Source organism: Camelus ferus, chromosome 21 (genome assembly GCF_009834535.1).
Source record: "Camelus ferus isolate YT-003-E chromosome 21, BCGSAC_Cfer_1.0, whole genome shotgun sequence".
Classification (NCBI taxonomy): Eukaryota; Metazoa; Chordata; class Mammalia; order Artiodactyla; family Camelidae; genus Camelus; species Camelus ferus.
The window spans coordinates 2,447,945-2,466,858 of record NC_045716.1 but is presented as its reverse complement, the minus strand read 5'-3'; the positions used below and the strand labels follow the sequence as shown (position 1 = coordinate 2,466,858).

General features: G+C 46.0%; 1 protein-coding gene across 1 annotated transcript; it reads right to left on the bottom strand.

Moving 5' to 3' along the window:
• Window positions 1-546: 546 nt before the first annotated feature.
• RNASEL (ribonuclease L) lies at window positions 547-17,377 on the bottom strand. Its single transcript, XM_006193009.3, is given in 8 exon segments — window positions 547-2,555; window positions 3,234-3,367; window positions 7,856-7,988; window positions 8,856-9,030; window positions 9,033-9,069; window positions 10,301-10,386; window positions 13,909-15,564; window positions 17,275-17,377. Coding segments are annotated over 7 exon segments (2,232 nt in total). The 5' UTR covers window positions 15,395-15,564; window positions 17,275-17,377; the 3' UTR covers window positions 547-2,374.
• Between the last annotated feature and the right edge of the window lie 1,537 nt (window positions 17,378-18,914).

Here is an 18,914-nt window from a genome sequence, read left to right as displayed (position 1 = left end):
GTGTAAAGTGGGAGTAATTGCATCTTGTAATGTCGTCGTGTGTGTTGCTGGATGTCATATAAAAGCATGAGGCACAGGGAGACGGTGGGTGCTCGAGAAGTGGACAGTATTATTTCTACCATAGTTTCCTCTCCTATGTTGCTCTTTCTGGGTGGCCAACCTTCCCTTTTCTTTGAGTAACAGGCATCTCTGCTTGACAAGCCCACACACAGATCACCTTGCCCAACACAGTACCTAACATGAACTACAGGCCCAGTTAAATGTTTGTGATAATGGCAACTGAATGAGAAAAATTTGCAGTGTGTCCGGGGAAACCCTTATGGAATTAAAGCAGAGAGTAAAGTGATCAGTTCTTTCCTTCTTTTGCTACATGGATGCCCAGGGCTCGAATTGTTCCCGGATCACCAGAGGGATGAAAGTAGGCTCTTCCCGTGATTAAGGAGCTAGACGCCCTTTCTTAGAACTTACCCGGGAATTAATCATCGAGTATTTTCTATTGCAGAAATTCCTACTCTCTAACGTGGAAGTGTCACTCAGAGAAAATCAGACATTCGAATAATTCATAGTTTTATTGAATATGCTTTACAAATGGGCATTTTGATTGTCATATCCAGGTACTCACTGCAAATCAGGAAATCAAAGCTTTATTTTAAAACTTAAAGCAGTCTTAACTGCTGCTGAAACCATAAAGAATAGCCTTAAGTTTGTTTCTCCCGGCACTTCTTAATTTCATTCAGCGACACCCACTTTAGACCACCTCCTTTTCAGAAAGAGCCTGAGATACTAGTTCTTCACCCGGTTCCTCCCATCACAAAACAGCATCTTAACCGCCACAGCGAGGGTAAGTGGAAAGACCTCAGGCTTCATGTCAGAAAAGCTTTTCAAGTCAAGACAGTGACACTTCCCAGCTCTGCCTTAGAGTAAATCACCACGTCTCTAACCTTAGTTTCCTCATGTGCAAAATGAGGATTGCAACACTTATGGGATTGTTTTGAAAACTAAAAGAGAGAAAAATAGGCAGGTGTAATTTATAAATTATAAAGCACCATCAAAATGTAAGCGTGCGTTATTACTCATGTATGAAGATGGTTCATTCATTTCTCGATAAACGTTGATTCTTACCGTGCAGCAGACATTTTGCTAGGCAGTAACAATACAAATCAAAAGTCTAGACCATTGATCCTAAGGAGCTTAGATTCCAGTAGGGAAGAGTCATGCTCAAGGTGGAGAGAAGCACGCTGTGGTGTGCCGACAGGTGCAAGGGAGCCAGAGAGGACACTCAGACTGGGGTGTGGGGAGGGAAGGCATTGGGGAAAAAAAAAAACCCAGTATCTTGGGCTCTTTCTGAAAAGGAGGAGGACTTCCTGAGGAGGTGACCCTGGAACTGTCTCACTACAGAGCCAAAAGCAAAACATTAAATTCAAATCATTCCTCGACACTTCACGGTCCTGGGCCCCCAGCCAGTTGAAAGGCGTCACAGTCCCTTAAAGCAGGGTTTTTCAACCTCAGTGCCACTGATATTTTAGGCGGGATAATTCTGTGTTGCAGGAGGGCGGGGGCTCCTGTGCATAGCGTAGAATGTTCAGCAGCATCTGTGACTTCTATCAGACCAGTAACACCCCTTCCCCGCAGCTCTGACAGCCCCAAGTATCTCCAGACACTGCCAAATGGCCCCTGAGTGGCAAGATTGCCCACAGTTGAGAAATACTGCCTTAACGTCACAGAAAACCAGCACAGGTGATTCTAGAAGGAATAGAATGCGTAGACTTACACTAACCAGTGCTCAAAAAATACTGCATGGATGAATGGAGTGAATGAACGAATGCATGAGCCACCCAGAGCTGCCCTGACACATTCCTTCTGGGTCTCGTCCAGAAGAGCTGAGCCAGCAATTAAGCACTAAGGTGCTCGAGTGAGAGGGAAGAGCAACACCATGTCCATTTATACGGCGCTCTGTGTAACCTGGGGCAAGTGGTTTCAACCCTCTGAGCCTCTCTGGCTCTTCAGTTCCTAAATGGGGATGTTACCCCTATCTTGCAAGTTTGTTGGAAGAATTACATGAGGTAATTGATATAAAACATACAGCATTAAAGGCCTGGGAACTCACTCCTTTCGAGCAATTGACAAGAGGAATCTTAGCAGGATGCCTTCCCAGCTCCTGCCACTAAGCTTGGCCCGTAAAAAGGACTAGAGAAGTCTGGGCATATAATTTTTTGGTTGTAAACATGTGGGGGATGCCGGACACTGCACCAGGAACTGACACAGCCATGCAACTCATCTCTCACAAGCAACCAGGTTAGTTAAGAGGCCCAGAGAGCTGTGACTCGCCCAGGATTACACAGCTAATAAGCTCCTTGAACAACTCAGAAGGGCACTAGCGCTGGCCAGCCTGCTGATCACCACCACCTCCATCACACCCAGGCTTGTTTGGATGGTGAGTTTTTGGAAAATGCTTGCTGTAGTCTGTGTTCCGTAGTTTCGTATAGACGTACATGACCAGATCGGGAAATTTCTCCTGAAAATACTTGGAAGGTTCTCCAATTGTTGACTTCATCCTGAAATGAAACATAAACATTCTGACATGCTTGTCCCGTACTCCACTCCCCTCCCCCACCTTTTCCAGCATGTGGCCCTAGAACTCTCTTTGCTCCCCTGGTTTCTACAGCAGAATAAAGCAGGAATTTGCTTTATCAGACAGAGCAAATTTCATTTCCTGACGCTCCAACTAATTGAGTGAACTTTGCCAACTAATTTGCTAATTTTTATGAATCTCAGTTTTATTGTCCATACAAGGGAGATGATGCAATTCCACAGTCCCTTAGCTACAATTCCCAAATCCCAGGGTCCTGAAAGCTACAAGAGTTTTTGTGAATTTGCAGCCAAGACTTTTGGTAGCAAAAGTTGATTTAACTAACATGGGGCTACTTTTATAACACTATGTTCGCTTTGCCCAGCCACTCAGTCCCCCATTTCTTCACACCAGGGAGTCACTGGCCTGCTCTCCCATGGAGCTGAGCCAAGGCTGAAATGGAAGACCAGCCCCTGCTGGGCATGTCCACTGTCGACGGTGAGACCCTTGTGATGGCCCTTTTCCAAACAGAGGGGAGGAGTTACTTTTCTTTCATTGGAATAAATTTTCTTCTTTCCATTAACCAGTAGATATAAATTCAGAACTGGAATTTTGAAATTATTCTCAGCTGATATATGACTTATAGGAGGGAAAAAATTCTTACTGTTTATTTTTTTTTTCATTAATGTGTTCTCCTAAATTCCGGATGAACTTCAGCAGATCACCCACAGTGTCCTGATAGGGATTGTTTCCTTTTTTATAAAATGCATCCATTTTTTTCATAACAGACTTGTTGATCTAAAAAAACCAAACAAACCAAAATATTACACAAAACGTGATAGCAACACAAAATAAATCCTGATAGAATGTTAATACCAAAAAGCAGAATACAAAAAAAAGACAGAATACAAATCTGAAAATATGCTAAAATTCCCACTGATTAAGTAAATTAACAGAAAGAAAAAAATGGAAGTAAACACTGTACACCACAATGCTAACTGCAGTTGTGTTTGGATGTGGAATTAGAAATAACTTTAAACTCATATATCTGTTTTCCAAATGAATTGGTTTCATAAAAATTAACCATATCAAAATATGGTTTAGGAAATCGTTGGCTACTGTGCAAAAAAATTTGCTCATTATACTATACAGTATTGTTATCATTGTGGCCACCCTTCCAAATTCATACCTAATTACATTTCTTTTTTAAAGAGGTTTTCCCTGACTGACACCAGGCCTGGGAGCCATTGCTACAGTGAGTGTGGTTGTTTTTGTTTTGAATAATGTTTCCAAAGGTTACATGTTTTCCCTTGTCTCTAAGCGTCCAGGGGCAATTGCTCTCATATTAATAATGCCTTCCTCTTTGTGCTTCCATTCTTGTACATGGTTCTGATGGGGTAAGAGAGTAAGAGGCAACAACCATGCAGCCAGAAGGTCCCTTAGGAAGAGTGACTGGCAACTCAAAGGCTGCCCGGGTGTCTGATGTGTGGAGCACGTGTGAGAAATGCTAAGCAGTGTATGTGTGGTAGAAGGGGCAGCTGTGCAAAGAAAAGAGGGGGTCCACCCTGGAAAACCGATTGTACAACCATGAAAATGGGCAAGTCACAAAGATCAACAGGAAAGCAAAATTTAGAGTGGGAATTAAAAGGTAAGATGCTGAAGTCAATCAAAAGAAAACCCTAAAAGGTCCACACAAAAACTACTAGAGTTGATCGAAGAATTCAGCAAGGTAGCAGGTTACAAGATTAATGTTCAAAAATCAATTGCATTTCTTTACAGTAATGATGAATCAACAGAAAAAGAAAGTAAAGAAATAATCCCCTTTAAAATAGCACCCAAAGTAATAAAATACCTAGGAATAAATCTAACCAAGGAGGTGAAAGAATTATACACAGAAAACTATAAACCATTGATGAAGGAAATTAAAGAAGACTTTAAAAAATGGAAAGATATCCCATGCTCTTGGATTGGAAGAATCAACATTGTTAAAATGGTCACACTGCCCAAGGCAATCTACAGATTTAATGCAATCCCCATCAAATTAGCCAGGACATATTTCACAGAACTACAACAAATCATAATTAAATTTATATGGAACCATCAAAGACCTAGAATTGCCAAAGCATTACTGAAGAGAAAGAAAGAGGCTGGAGGAATAACTCTCCCAGACTTCAGACAATACTATAGAGCTACAGTCATCAAGACAGCATGGTATTGGTACAAAAACAGACATATAGACCAATGGAACAGAATGGAGAGCCCAGAAATAAACCCACAAACTTTTGGTCAACTCATCTTCGACAAAGAAGGCAAGAATATACAATGGAATAAAGACAGTCTCTTCAGCAAATGGTGTTGGGAAAACTGGACAGCAGCATGTAAAGCAGTGAAGCTAGAACACTCCCTTACACCATACACAAAAATCAACTCAAAATGAATCAAAGACTTAAACATAAGACAAGATACAATAAACCTCCTTGAAGAAAATATAGGCAAAACATTATCTGACATACATCTCAGAAATGTTCTCCTAGAACAGTCTACTCAAGCAATAGAAATAAAAGCAAGAATAAACAAATGGGACCTAATGAAACTTACAAGCTTCTGCACAGCAAAGGAAACCATAAGTAAAACAAAAAGACAACCTACAGAATGGAAGAACATTTTTGCAAATGAAACCAACAAAGGCTTGATCTCCAGAATATATAAGCAGCATATGACTTAATAAGAAAAAACCAAACAACCCAATCCAAAAATGGGCAGAAGACCTAAACAAGCAATTCTCCAAGGAAGACATACAAATGATCAAAAAGCACATGAAAAAATGCTCAATATCACTAATTATCAGAAAAATGCAAATCAGAACTACAATGAGGTATCACCTCACATGAGTCAGAATGGCCATCATCCAAAAATCCACAAATGACAAATGCTGGAGAGGCTGTGGAGAAAAGGGAACCCTCCTACACTGCTGGTGGGAATGCAGTTTGGTGCAGCCACTGTGGAAAACAGTATGGAGAGTCCTCAAAAGACTAGGAATAGATTTACCATATGACCCAGGAATCCCGCTCCTGGGCATATATTTAGGAGGAATCCTACTTCAGGATGACACCTGCACCCCAATGTTCATAGCAGCACTATTTACAATAGCCAAGACATGGAGACAGCCTAAATGTCCATCAACGGATGACTGGATAAAGAAGTTGTGGTATATATGTATAATGGAATACTACTCAGCCATAAAAACTGACAACATAACGCCATTTGCAGCAACATGGATGCTCCTGGAGAATGTCATTCTAAGTGAAGTAAGCCAGAAAGAGAAAGAAAAATACCATATGAGATCACTCATATGTGGAATCTAAAAAACAAAAAAACAAAAAAAAAGCATAAATACAAAACAGAAACAGACTCATATACATAGAATACAAACTTGTGGTTGCCATTGGGGTGGAGGGTGGGAAGGGATAGATGGGATTTCAAAATTATAGAATAGATAAACAAGATTATACTGTATAGCACAGGGAAATATACACAAGATCTTATGGTAGCTCACAGAGAAAAAAATGTGACAATGAATATATATATGCTCATGTATAACTGAAAAATTGTGCTCTATACTGGAATTTGACACAACATTGTAAAATGATTATAAATCAATAAAAAATGTTAAAAAAAAAAAAGTCAACACAAATCAAAGATGTTTAAGGGGAAGAACCAATGAATTGGGAGACAAAAGAACAGGATTCTCTTCCCAGCTCTGCCACCCTCTGGCTTTCCGGTCCTGGGTATTTTGGGTTCTACCTCTGAGCCTCAGTTTCCTTAGCAATTAAATGAGTTGATGGACCTTATGGCATCATGACTTTGTACAAAGAGTGGCTTTCCTGCATGGCTTCTAAGCCAGACTGCTCGGCTTCAACTCCTGCTGCCCCTTCCTGACTCTGTGCCTTTGCAAAAAGCATTTGTCTGTGCCTCAGTTTGCTCACCTGCAAGATGGAAATAATTGCCTCGGAAGTTGTTATAAAGGTGAACTGTGGCAACCCATGTAAAGTCCTGAGAACCAGAGCTGCCATGTAGTCGGGACTACATAATCGTTAGCTATTGTCAGCATCTGCTCTGAGTTCCAATGGCTTTGTTTCTACAAAAGATTAACTTTCAGCTGAAGTTTCATAGACATTCATTTAGCAAAGAGTCCTAGCACACCTACTCTAGGCCGGGAATACAATGACAAGACAGTGGATAATCTCTGCCCTCGTAGAACTTACAGGGTAGCGGGAAAGACAGACATTAAGCCAGCAACTATGAGTACGATGTGTGGTCTAGAGGCAGGCAAAGGAAGGAAAGCGAAGTGAGACCTAGAAACAAAGAGAAGCAGAGTCCTAGATCAGGCCTAAGATAGTGAAGCTGAGAATTACGGGTTTTCCCATAATGCTTTGCACGGGTCTCTGGGGTACCCATCATTCCTGCGGGTCTCCCAGCCCTACATGGAACATGCTGCAGTCTGCTTTGCACATGCCTGACCTTGCATGGGCCTAACACACACTGGCACTTGACAGATGTCTGCTAATTAATAATAATGGAAGTTCTGAGAGTACTGACTAGATTAAGATGGTGATTAATTTTTATGTTCCACTATATTCATCTCAAGTTAGTTGGACCTTCCTGGGAAAAGAAGGAATTTGAAAGATCATCTTTTTTTTTTTTTTTTTCGTTGTCTGTTTTCTCACGCAGGAAGCAGGTGTGTGTGGGGATGCTCAGAGCTCGGCTGTTCACGGGCAGCAGAGGCAGCCTGTCTCTCCCTGGACGAAACGCCCCAGGGGGGAACACCTCCTTTGGGCTAACCTCTATTTAATCAGCTGCTCTTGTCACAATGGTAATAGAATTATTAGGCCTCATTCAGAAAACAAGGCTTGAGAGAAAGAGCCTCAGAAAAGGAAAAGGCTCATGGGCTGGGCAAGGCCAACCTCATCCTAAAGAGGAGCCTAGAGGAGTCTGTCAGGAGGGCCTGGCTTATGCAGAGGCCCAAAAGGGGATGGGCAGAGGGGGACCGGAATGGTTGGAGGGGACCCGGGATGGGCAGAGGGGACCCAGCATGGGCAGAGGGGGACTGGGATGGGCAGAAGAGGGGCTGGGATGGGCAGAGGGAAAGAAAACCCCCCTTTCTCACCCCTTAGTTGGGCCAGGCTCACAGTATTAAAAAAAAAAAAAACTTAGGAAAACTAACAGACCACACGACCCAGACACTTATTTCTGGAAAAACTCCCAGACTGTGGGAATTGTTCATACCTTAGTCGTCCACTGGGCAAAACTTGTGGAAGTTTCGGATGGTCCAGGCTGTAGTAGCTGGAGGATCTCGCCATTAGGATTTCGCGTTTTGATGTCAGACTCATTTCCCACATCCCTAAGGGTCCTGTAGCGGCTGAATTTGACAGAATGATCAGAGTCATCCCATCCTCCCCACACCTTCCAGAAAGAGAAAACTATTCGATTTTGGCTTTTGGTAAAAGTATGTCTTTAAAAACTCTGCACAATGGGAAAGCAATGTCTCTCTCTCTCCCTCCCTCTCTCTCCACCCTCTCTCTCCCCCCTCTCCCCCTCTCCTCCTCCTCCATCTCTCCCCCCTCCCCCATCTCTCTCCCCCCTCCACTCTCTCTCTCCCTCTCTCCCTCTCTCTTTCTAACTCCCGCCACCCCTTTCCTATTCTTCAGTGGAGAAAATTAGAATCCAGAGGAGTGAAGTCACTGCTCAGTGACCCCCCTCCAGGAAGTGCCAAGCTGACCGAAGGGCCTGGTTCTGCTGATTCACAGCCTGACCCCTGCCCACACCACCTCACTGTGATGCTTAATTTTATGTGTGAACCTAACTGACCACAGGGGGCTCAGATTAAGCATTATTCTAGCTGTCTATGAGGATGTTTCCAGAGGAGACTGGCATTTGGACCAGTGGACTCAGCAAAGCAGATGGCCTTCCCTAGTGTGAGTGGGCAGCGTCCAGTCCGTGGAGGGTCAGAATAGAACGAAAGGGGGAAATCCTCCCTCGCTGCTGGATTGCTTCAGCTGGGACAGCTCTCTTCTCTCACCCTCGGCTCTGCTAGCTCTCAGGCCTTCAGACCCTTACTGGGATCTACAGCTTCAGCTCCCCTGGTTCTCAGGCCTTTGGATTCAGACTAAATCACACCATTTGCTTTCCTGGGTCTTCAGCTTGAAGATGGCGGAGAGATGCGCCCTGACTTGTACCCTCACTGTCTCCATCCTGGAGGCCTGTAACATACAAGCAGTCTTCTTACCTCTCCCAACTCCAAAAGAAGGGGTGGCCCAGCAGGCCACTCAGGTGGTCCTTCACACTGTCACCAGGGCAGAACAGGCGACGAATGAGGTCCCGAGTTTCCTCATCTGGAGAGAACTGCATCAGCCCCTCCGTACCCTGATTACCTTGATCCTTCAGTCTCCCAAGAGGAATGCCCCCCTATTCGCCACATACAGGACCAGCAGCCCGAGCGCCTGCATGAAAGTCATAAATCGAGCCAAAGGTGCTTATGAATTATCTCTCTAGTGGGGGGACCATGGAGGGTGTGGCGCAGGCTATGAGGAAATGGAAAACACACAGAATCCCGAGGGGTCCACGGGCTGGTCAGGGAAAGAAGACACAAGCTTGTGCATAGAGAACTCATCAAGGCAGTATATGGTCCCCACGATTTAGGTTTATAAGGAACTAAAGATAGTCCCAGGCCAGAGTTTTCAGAGCAGACTGCTTGGAGGAAGAGGAATTCAAGCTAGACCCCAAAGTTTAGATACAATTTAGATAAAAGGAGGAAAGGGAGAAGGTTTTAAACAAGGGGGGTGCCCAGAGTCTGGCTGGGAACTGGGAGCCCTGGGTCTGGGCTTTATCTGCTGTCAGACAGCAGATAAAGGAGCCAGACCAGGTCCAGTAGAGCACAGTGATGGCCCCAGAAGTTAGGCCACAGCAGGGAGGCAAGGCCAGGGAGAAGGCCAGCATAGGGACCTCTGCACCCGGCAAGACACCAGTCAGGGGAGGAGCTCAGATCTGGAGCCACAGAAAGGCCAGACAGGGATGGATGGAGAGCTCTTGCTATTGCATGGGAATTCCAGCACCCTGGACAGCTCCAGGAGCGCGCCGCCCACCGGGTCAGAATGGAGCTGGGAGCTGCGCTCTGCAGAGGCTACATCCGTCTCTGCTCCGCTGTTTCAGGATCTTAACCTTTGGGGCTCAGTTCAGTCTCCCTTGAGCTGGGGATCAATCCCATCCCTCCCATGTGCTTCAGAGGATCTTAGCATCTGGCCCTCCCAGGAGCTCAGCACACACATTTGAGTGGAGTAGGGAAAGAAATCTCATTTACTTTGTCTTTAGGCAGCAAACATCTCCTGCAGGAATTGTGCAGTTATTTTAGAGATGCCTGCTGGAGGTAACTCTGGAAGAAATGTGGCATGCTCAGTGTATTTATTATTTAGCCTGTGGAAGGAGAGGGATCCAGAGAGATACAGAAAGTACCACAGCGACTACCAACCCCATCCCAACCCAGGGAAATGCTGTCTGTCGTCTGTCATCTGTCTGCAAGGGAGTGAGGGCAATGGGTACAGGGAGGGGCAGGGCTTGAACCATCTTTCCCACCAGGTTAAAATGGGAACGTCCACTAATTTGGCCACAGGAAGTAAGGTAATGAACAAATAAGGAAGCAGAAAGATAGAAAAGTAAATTGTTTGTAGAAATTACCTCTAAATCTCTCTTGATTGCCTGTGGATCTCCAGCCCACTTGACGCTTTTATCAAAATCTGCCAGGCAAGCACCATTCTTGGCATCTAGGGGGTAATTTGTAGAGATGCAAGGAAAAACCCTCATTCTCCATGTTGTAATTAATTTAAATAAATATGTAACACAATGTACAATCCATCATCACTGAGGAAGGCAACAGTAAGTTCATACCTGCCTTGTTTACTCCTCAAAGCACTATCATGTGCACTGTGTCCTTTCACATATTAGGTATCTGCTAAGAGCAGGAGTTACATTTTATCTTTTTCTGAGTCAACGGGTGGGGAAACACAAGGATAAGTTTAACCAGCTCCCCATTGATGCCCTTTTTGGGGACAAAGTGCACAGATTTGTAAAGAAGCTGCTGGAGGGAGTTAAGGTTACATCCTATAGCTAAAGAACAATAAACAACAAGGTCCAAATCCAAGACCACCTTAGCACAGCGTCCCACCAAATCAAGCCCACTCACTCCTGCCCACTATGATGTGGTGATCAGTTACCCTGGGAACCACGTGCTTGTAATGAGTCACTGCCTCCTTGTCCCCTTCAGAATCTTTCTCCCTTAATGGAAGCCACTGAGTCCTCAAAAAGAGGGATGTGTGGATGGGAGAGGTCGGGAACAACATGAAAGGTGAGTGGGTCAGTGACTTGTCCTCGAGGAGGTGGCTTGGAGGAGTCGGAGAAGGAAGGCTGGGGAACCCCAGATAGGATGACGGCAAGTACCACTGTGTGCTTCTCACACCCCTTTCGTTATGAACTTAGACATCAACGTTGTGTGGAAACCCAGAGTCTAACAAAAAATGAACCCATCAAATTATTCAACAAGTGTTTAGTGAGGGAAAAAGCGGTGGTGAGGAAGGAGAACACAGTTCTGGCCCTAGACAGTTCAGAGTCTCTGGGCAAGGGAACTGATACTCAATAAGGAATGATTACACATAAACATAAAATTCATTGCAAGTTTGAAAATGCTAGCCAAAGTGCAGGAGGCCCTGAGAGTGTAACATGGAAGGGCTACTGGGTTGTGAGTGGAGGGGAGAAGTCTTCCTTCAGGAAGAGACACCTCGATGGAAAAGGTCAGTAGAATTTGGGTGGGTGAGTGGAATGGGGAAGAGAGAATTCCAGATGGGAATTCCTGGGGAACTCCTCTCTCACCGAAGGAAGGACTGATAGCCTGGGGAGGAGGGATGGAGTCAGAAGGTGGCCTGCAATGAAGCTGAAGGGGCAGATGGGGTGCAGATCATAATCCACAGACTGTTTCCAATTATTTGAAATGATAAATTCCCTTCACTTGCTTAAGCCACCTTGAGTTTCCTGCTACCGAAATTTGAAAGTGCCTGATGGAACTCTTCACATCTCTTCTAACTCCTGATTTTTTTTGTTTATAGGCCCCAATTTTTTTAACTTCAGTTTCAACAGACATTGCTAAAGTGTTATAAAATTGTTTCACGCTGACACTCAGTTTCTGTCCTCCAGCGTCCCAAGGGAATCTGGCCCTGCGGACACCTGACTTGGTGCCAGTGGAACAGGTTTCTTACTTCTGGCCCCCAGAAGTGTGGGAGGTTAAATTTCTGTCGTTTTAAGCCACCCAGTTTGTGACAATTTCTTTCAGTAGCCACGGGAAACTTACACACTTGGTTAGCTATGTTTCTTTGGGTGTAAATTCTTTTGTTCCAGGCCTCTCTTTCAGGGTATTGGCAGCTCTTAAATATTTTAAGTGATTTTTGACTGGAAGCCTTACTTTGCAGTTGACATCCCATGAGTTCCTTCTGTCAATTCCACCCAACGTAGGGGAGGGATGGATGTACCTGCCAGAGCTTCCGCTATGGGTTTTATTCAGTGGAGCTCTGGGGCAAGCAGGACATGCCACTTAGTAGGTGCTTTGGCAGAAATTGTGTGGGTTTAACTGCTCTTGGTTCCTCTTGAGATCACCAGCCACCCAGTGACTCACATAGGCCCCCTGTTTGCAGACAGACAGGCCTGTCATGGATGCTTGATCCCTGGGGAAGAAGGGAAGCCCCGAGTCTGACCTCCCTAATTCCTACTGATGCACAGATCTGCCTGCTAGCTGGTCCCTGGTCCTCTCCTGCTTCTGGCTTCCATCACTTCCAAGTGGCCCTTTTCTGCTCTGTTCCCACTTTCATGATGAGGAGAGCTTTGCTGTGGCTTCCTCGCATTTGTCCTGGGCTCCTGTGCTAGTCTTCAGTCCCCTCCTGCCTACGTTTGGTCTCTCCATGATTCTTCAAGATTTCATCCTGTAAGGATTTTTTTTATGTTGATCTCAGCTATGAAATCTTAAAACCCCTGTCCTGTCATTTTAGGAGTTCAATACAAGGAAGAGTCTACAGTATGGGCTAGGGCCACCACCCGGAGGCCAAAATAGAATCAAGTCTTTATTGTTCCAGCTCAAGAATGGAAGAAGTGGTGCCAGAAATTTCAAAGACCAAGGGATCACAAGCTGTTTTGCTTTGGAGCATGATATATGACCCTTTGGCAGCAAGATGGGCAGTTACGTTTGCCTGACTCTTGAAGATGCTTCCTCACCTGGCAGAGCTGGACATATTCCTGGCCCTCGTCCGTCTCCCCAGCAAAGTTGCTTAAAATCAGGAAGGCGTGCCACGAGCACCTGTCTTCAAACTAAAAACCAGATCTCAGCTATATTCTTATGCAGAGCTAATTTCTCTCTTCCAGGACCTTAAATACTGTTCCCTGCCTCTCAATGCCTGCACCCTCTTGTCGCCCTGGTGCCTGACATGAAGCTTAAATCTCAGGGCATATCTGTAGGTTAGGCTCTGCTTGCCCCCCTAGTCAAGCAACTGGCCTTTGCTGGGCACCTACAACGCACAGGTGACTGGTCCCTTTGACACACTGCACTTAGACCTCATAACAACCTTATGAAGGAGGTATTATCAGTCTCAGATGAGAAAACAAAGGCTCCCAGATTTAAGCAACTTGGTCAAGGTTGCAAAGCTACAAAGTGGTGGGACTAGGCTGCAAGGCATCCTGAATGGGGCCAAAGCCAAGGCTCTGTACACTGTGCCACCTTGCCCCCCACCCGGCCCCCTCCAGGATCGTACGCTGAGCTCTGCTTGTTACCTTTGACATTGGATTAGTTTATTTTGTTCTGGGATTGCACCAGCGGACGCTGACTAATTCGGCCTGCTTGCAGTCTGTTTCACTGAGTCACAATCTGTCCTGGATCCCAATTTTGACCTCGGTTTTGCCGTTAAGTTCCATGGTAACTGCCATCTTGCCTAAAGGAACACGTTTCCCGGATTCTCTGACTTGCAGACTATCTAAGAATGCAAACTTCTGGAGTTGGCTCCATCCAAGACCTGCCTTCATATTTGTATTTGCCAAAGGTGACACAAAGTTAGCCTGGTACTCTGCTGGCATCCGCCACCTCCACGTGGGATAAGAGTTACAACTGGTGGCGCCGTAACTATGGAGTTGTTACATTAATCCTCACACTAAATAATGCACCTTGACTCTAGTTCTTTATTTTTTTGCAGTGAAAATCCCTTCGTTTTGTAAAGAAAGAGCCCACGGTTTCTAAGAGAAGACTGGGAACTCACCCATTAAGATATTTTGTGGCTGCAAATCCTGGTGAGTATATCCAGCCCAGTGTAGTTCTTGAACAGCCTTAAACATAGACGAGATGATGTTTCGAGAAAACTCATCTTCTTTGTCTCCCACAGCCTCCCCTCCGTGGTTGTCCAAGTGCTTCTCCAGAGTCTGCTCACAGAGGGCAAGGCACACGTACAGACAGCCCTTGTGGCTCTCACTGCCGTAGAATGTCACCACGTCACTGTTGGCTCGGCTGCTCTGCAAACAGGAGACTTCATTTTGTCCACGTGCACTGCCTTCATAGAATCGCTTCACGGCTACCTCTTGGTCTTCATAGAACCCCAGGTAGACGCCCCCTTCAGCAGTGTCAGCAAGTTTATACTCGTCATCAATAAAGATCTTGAGTTTGCCGATCATAGGGCGGCGCATCCCGCGGAGCTGTTTCAGGGCCTTTCCCCAGCGTGAGCTCTGAGGCTCCCAGTCTTCAGCGGGAGGGTGAGCATCTTCGGTGGCTCCATGATGCTGAAGAAACTTTGCGAGGCTAGTGTCATAATTAGCCTTCGCTATGGCAACCAAGTCCCCACAATTTGTGCTGGCTCCTTGTCTGCATAGCAACTGGGCGATTTCCTTCAGACTGTGCTTGACAGCAAGCCACAATGCTGTCCTGCCCTTGTCGTCTGTGTCGTTCATCTCTATGTGTCCTTGTTCCAGAAACATCTGCACCAAATCCAGGTTCTTCCTTTCCACTGCCAGGATCAGGGGCGTCTTCCTTCCTTCTCCCTTCACATTGACGTCAGCCCCATGGTCCAGCAGAAGGCGAGTGATGGCCCTCACATTCCCATTGTCAGGGCTCCGAAAGGCATAGATCAAAGCATTTCTGCCCATGTTGTCTCGGGCATCGGCCTCTGCCCCCATCTTGTGGAGGAGGATGTCCACGACTTCTACATGCCCTTTCTCAGCAGCATCCATCAGAGCAGTGGCCCCTCCTTTCCGAATCCTCTGTTGATCTGCCTTTGTCTTTCGATGCAAATTCACCTCTGCTCCATTCTCATACAGGAATCTTAAGGCTTCGACCTTACCGTACGCAGCGGCTTCCATGAAAGCCGTGAAGCCGTTAACGTCACACTCGTTAATGTCTGCTCCCTTAGAAAGGAAAAGTTCGAGCAGCTTCACATTTCCCACGATCGCAGCGACGATGAAGGGAGTGGCCCCGTTCCTCTTCCTCAAACAAGGATCCGCATCGTGACTGAGCAGAAGATCCACAATGTCCTCCCTGTGCATTTGCACTGCATTATGCAAAGGAGACCAGCCCCCTTTCTCTTCCTGGAAATTGACATCAGCCCCTCTTTCTAGCAACTGCTGGACCAGCTCTATTTTTTCCTTTTGAACAGCTTTAATCAACAAATGATTGTCTTCCTCTGAAGCCCTCCCAGAGGGTATGGGTCTTTGCTGAGGGTTGTTACGGTTCTTGGTCTCCATAATGGTAAATACCATTGGCTACAATTTTTTGCTTTTTCTTTGAGAAAATGAAAATGTATGTCCTTGGGGCTTGATCAAAGAGACATGGAGCCCTTAGAGACTGCTCTCAGGGTGAATAGCAATTATCTGGCTACAGACCACCAGTCGAGGAAGGACAACACTCTTGGAATCTTCTGACTTTCCACCTGGAGATGAGAGAGGTACTTTGTAATTTTATAATAGTGAGAAAACACTTGAGACAAGAGAAATTAATTTTACTAGCAACTTTTTCAAAATTCATCTACTTATTATAGAACTTTTTACTATAGAATATTATAAATATGTATAAATTATAAACAAGAAAATTATTACTCTATTCTCCCACTGCCCAGAAACAGGCATTGTTAATATTTTAACATAATTCTATAGATTAAAAAAAAAAACAGTTGGACTCACGCTACGTAATGAACTTTGTAACATGCTTCTTTTCATTTAGTGCCTTACTTTACATGATATCCTACATCATTACAAAGTGTTTTAAAACACTTTAATGGCTGTGCAAGTTGCCATCAGAGAGTTATTTCTGTTCCCTATTACTGAACAGCTTTTTAAAATAACTTTTAAACAAGAGTTTTTAAATTAGAACTTTTTCACAATTCTAAATAATGTTGCAGCAAATTTAGCTTATTTTAGCTTGTTTTCTTACGTTAGATCTTATATAGATTTCTTACGATAGATTTCAAAGAATTGAATGACTGCTCAAAGGCTATAATTGTTTTTCGGATTCTCAAGCTATATTAATAAAAAAATTTATTCCAATACCACATGAACATACTCCTACTAGAAACAGACGGCCTCTTTAAAAAACCAGAACCCTCCTACAATGAGAGGGAAAAAAAGTGTCAATTTGCATTTCTGGTTGAAGTGCAACCACTCTTGGTGGGTGTATCCCCGGCTCTTTGCGCAGGTGCAAATTCAAAGTAGTACGGAGCCGTGGAAAGAACTCAGGCTCCGGCCTCAGCGAGATGGAAGGTAGAGCCCCTGGTTTTGTGACTTTAGACTTAACTTCCTAATTGTGTGACCTTGGGTTATTGTCTGGATTTCCTGTTCCCTCAAATGGGGGCAAGCATAAATACAGCCCCCCACAGAAAGTGCACCAAAGTAGGGAGGGGGGAGATAGTAGGCATTCAATAAATGGTACAGCTAATTATGCCGCTTCATGAAAAAAAAAGTGTTTAACGAACCCCATTCTCCCCACGTATGTGCATACACGTAATACACGAATAAGGAACCTAGGGTGTCAATTTAGTCCAGCTGCCCTCAACCAGATCTCAGCTCAAACAGCAGGTAGCACCAAACTGTAGCCTGAATATTTATATAACTGCATACGATACAAAATTCAGAAAGCAACCGTTTTTCAGCAGTCGGCCCCCTCTGACAGTCTCAAAGCCCCCACCTCAGAGGTCTAATCAGACTCGCAGCGTAAGCACAATCCTCATCAGTGACATCTTTGGCCTATATGTGGGTGTGGACGGTTCCCGTCACAGCAGGTGAAGGGTGGGGCTGGAGCAAACAGGGGCAGAGAAGGAAGGAAGGTCAAGGAGGCGCGGAGCACAGTAGCAGGAGAGGACAGACAGCCCAGCAAAAGCGCTGCGAGGGACCCGTCCTGCTTTCGGTTTCACTTTCGCCGTGTGACCAGAGGTGCCCGATACACCCACGATTTGAATAAATAAGGTGTGGATTGTTACAACGTCTGGGGTTCTCAAGGCGCCCTGCGGCTGGCCGGCTGGCTGTGTGGCTCCTTCGGCTCCCGAGTCCCACGCCCATTGTCGTCTCCGGTCCCCAAAGCCCAAGGAATCCTGCAACTAAAACAACGTCTCAGGCTTTTCCAGCTCTGCTCCCTCTGCCCATCTCACCTTCTAAACGCACTTCTAGCTCTGGCAGCCCGCAGTCTTCAAACACTACTGCCAGCGGGGAAGCGCTTCCTCCTGGGGACGTCACTGAGCCGGCGGGGCGGAGCTGAGAACGGGGACGCCGGCGGAGGAGGGAGGGGACGCCGGCGGAGGAAGGAGGGGACGGCGGCGGAGGAGGGAGGGGACGCCGGCGGAGGAGGGAGGGGACGCCGGCGGAGGAGGGAGGGGACGCGCGCAGGCAGGGATGCCCAGCGCTGATAGCGCTGTCAAACCCTCCAGAGGAGAGCGACTTACTTCCCTGACTGATGAGGACTGGTTTCTTCCCTCCAAGACCAGGTCTTGCCGCTCAGCCGGCCGCCTTTCAGGTCACAGCATCCCGCTCCATCCGGACCACGTTATCGCAAACTCCCTGTCTTCCTGAGGGACGTGAACAGTAAATGAACAGTTAACTGTGTGCCGACTGGGTGCCTGGCACTGTGCTGGTTGCTTCACCAGTGACACAGTCCCAAACAACCCCTAACAACCCCGCTGCTGATGGAACTGAGGCTCCAAGCAGCCAGGTGAGCCCACTGCCCCAGCTCCCTCGCTCACCTGGGCGCTCTCAACTCACCGCCCCGAGGCAGCGTGGCCTCCTTGAAGGGGCACCAGGCTGGCTGCCTTGAGCTGCGGCTGTTTTGCTGGGTGACCTCAGGCAGGAGGATGAAAGATGTTGGGCCCCATTCTCTCATGTGAAATGGTTTTTAAGGTTCCTTTCTGCTCCAGGAGTTCTGTCCTTGGCCATTTTCCTAGCACTGAGATGCCTACTGTGTCCTGAAGGCTACAGTGGGACTTAGTCCTGTCCCCAAAGAATATCCAGTCTTGCTGGAGGGACAAACTCCCAAAAGGGTCATGAACAGTGAGCAACATGTGTGCACATGAAGGTCACCAGCATCACGCCATCCAGACTCTGGGCTTCTGTTGCCCCTTACACCCCAGTAACGCCCAAGCCTCTCTGGCTCCAGCCTCTGCTGAGCTTCAGACCCACAAATCTAGAACATGTCCCGAACAGAGACCCTCATCTCTCCCTAATCTGCTCTTCCTCCTCCTTTTCCTCCATCTCCGTGAATTGGCACCGTCACCTGAATGCGTCTCCTCATCCTCATCTCAAGTCTCCTGCTTTCATCTGCAAGGGACTGACCAAGCTTATTGCAAGAAACTGATGACCTGCTTCCCAGCCTCTTATTTAGTGTTTTACCTGCTTCACTGACTCACCATTGTGTTCAGGGCAGAGTTCAAAATCCTTAACCCATCATTCATTCAATTAATATTTATTTAGCACTGGCTAGGTTGCTAAGGACTCTCCTGAATGCTTGGGATATAGTGATTTGCCACATAAATGCCTCATGGGGGTCTTCCCGGAGTTTGTGTTGTAGTAGGCAGAAACAGATTGTAAACAATTGAGAAATGCAATATATAACATGATTTCAGATTATGATATGGTCCCTACTCCTCAGGGGCATCATCACTACTGACATTTAGTTCCCCATCACATCATACCACTTTCCACCTCTGTGTCTCTGTGCACCCTGCTTTTGCTATCTGAACTAATAAGATTGATGATGATGATGGTAACAAGCATTTATGTAGCTCTTTGGTATGCTCCA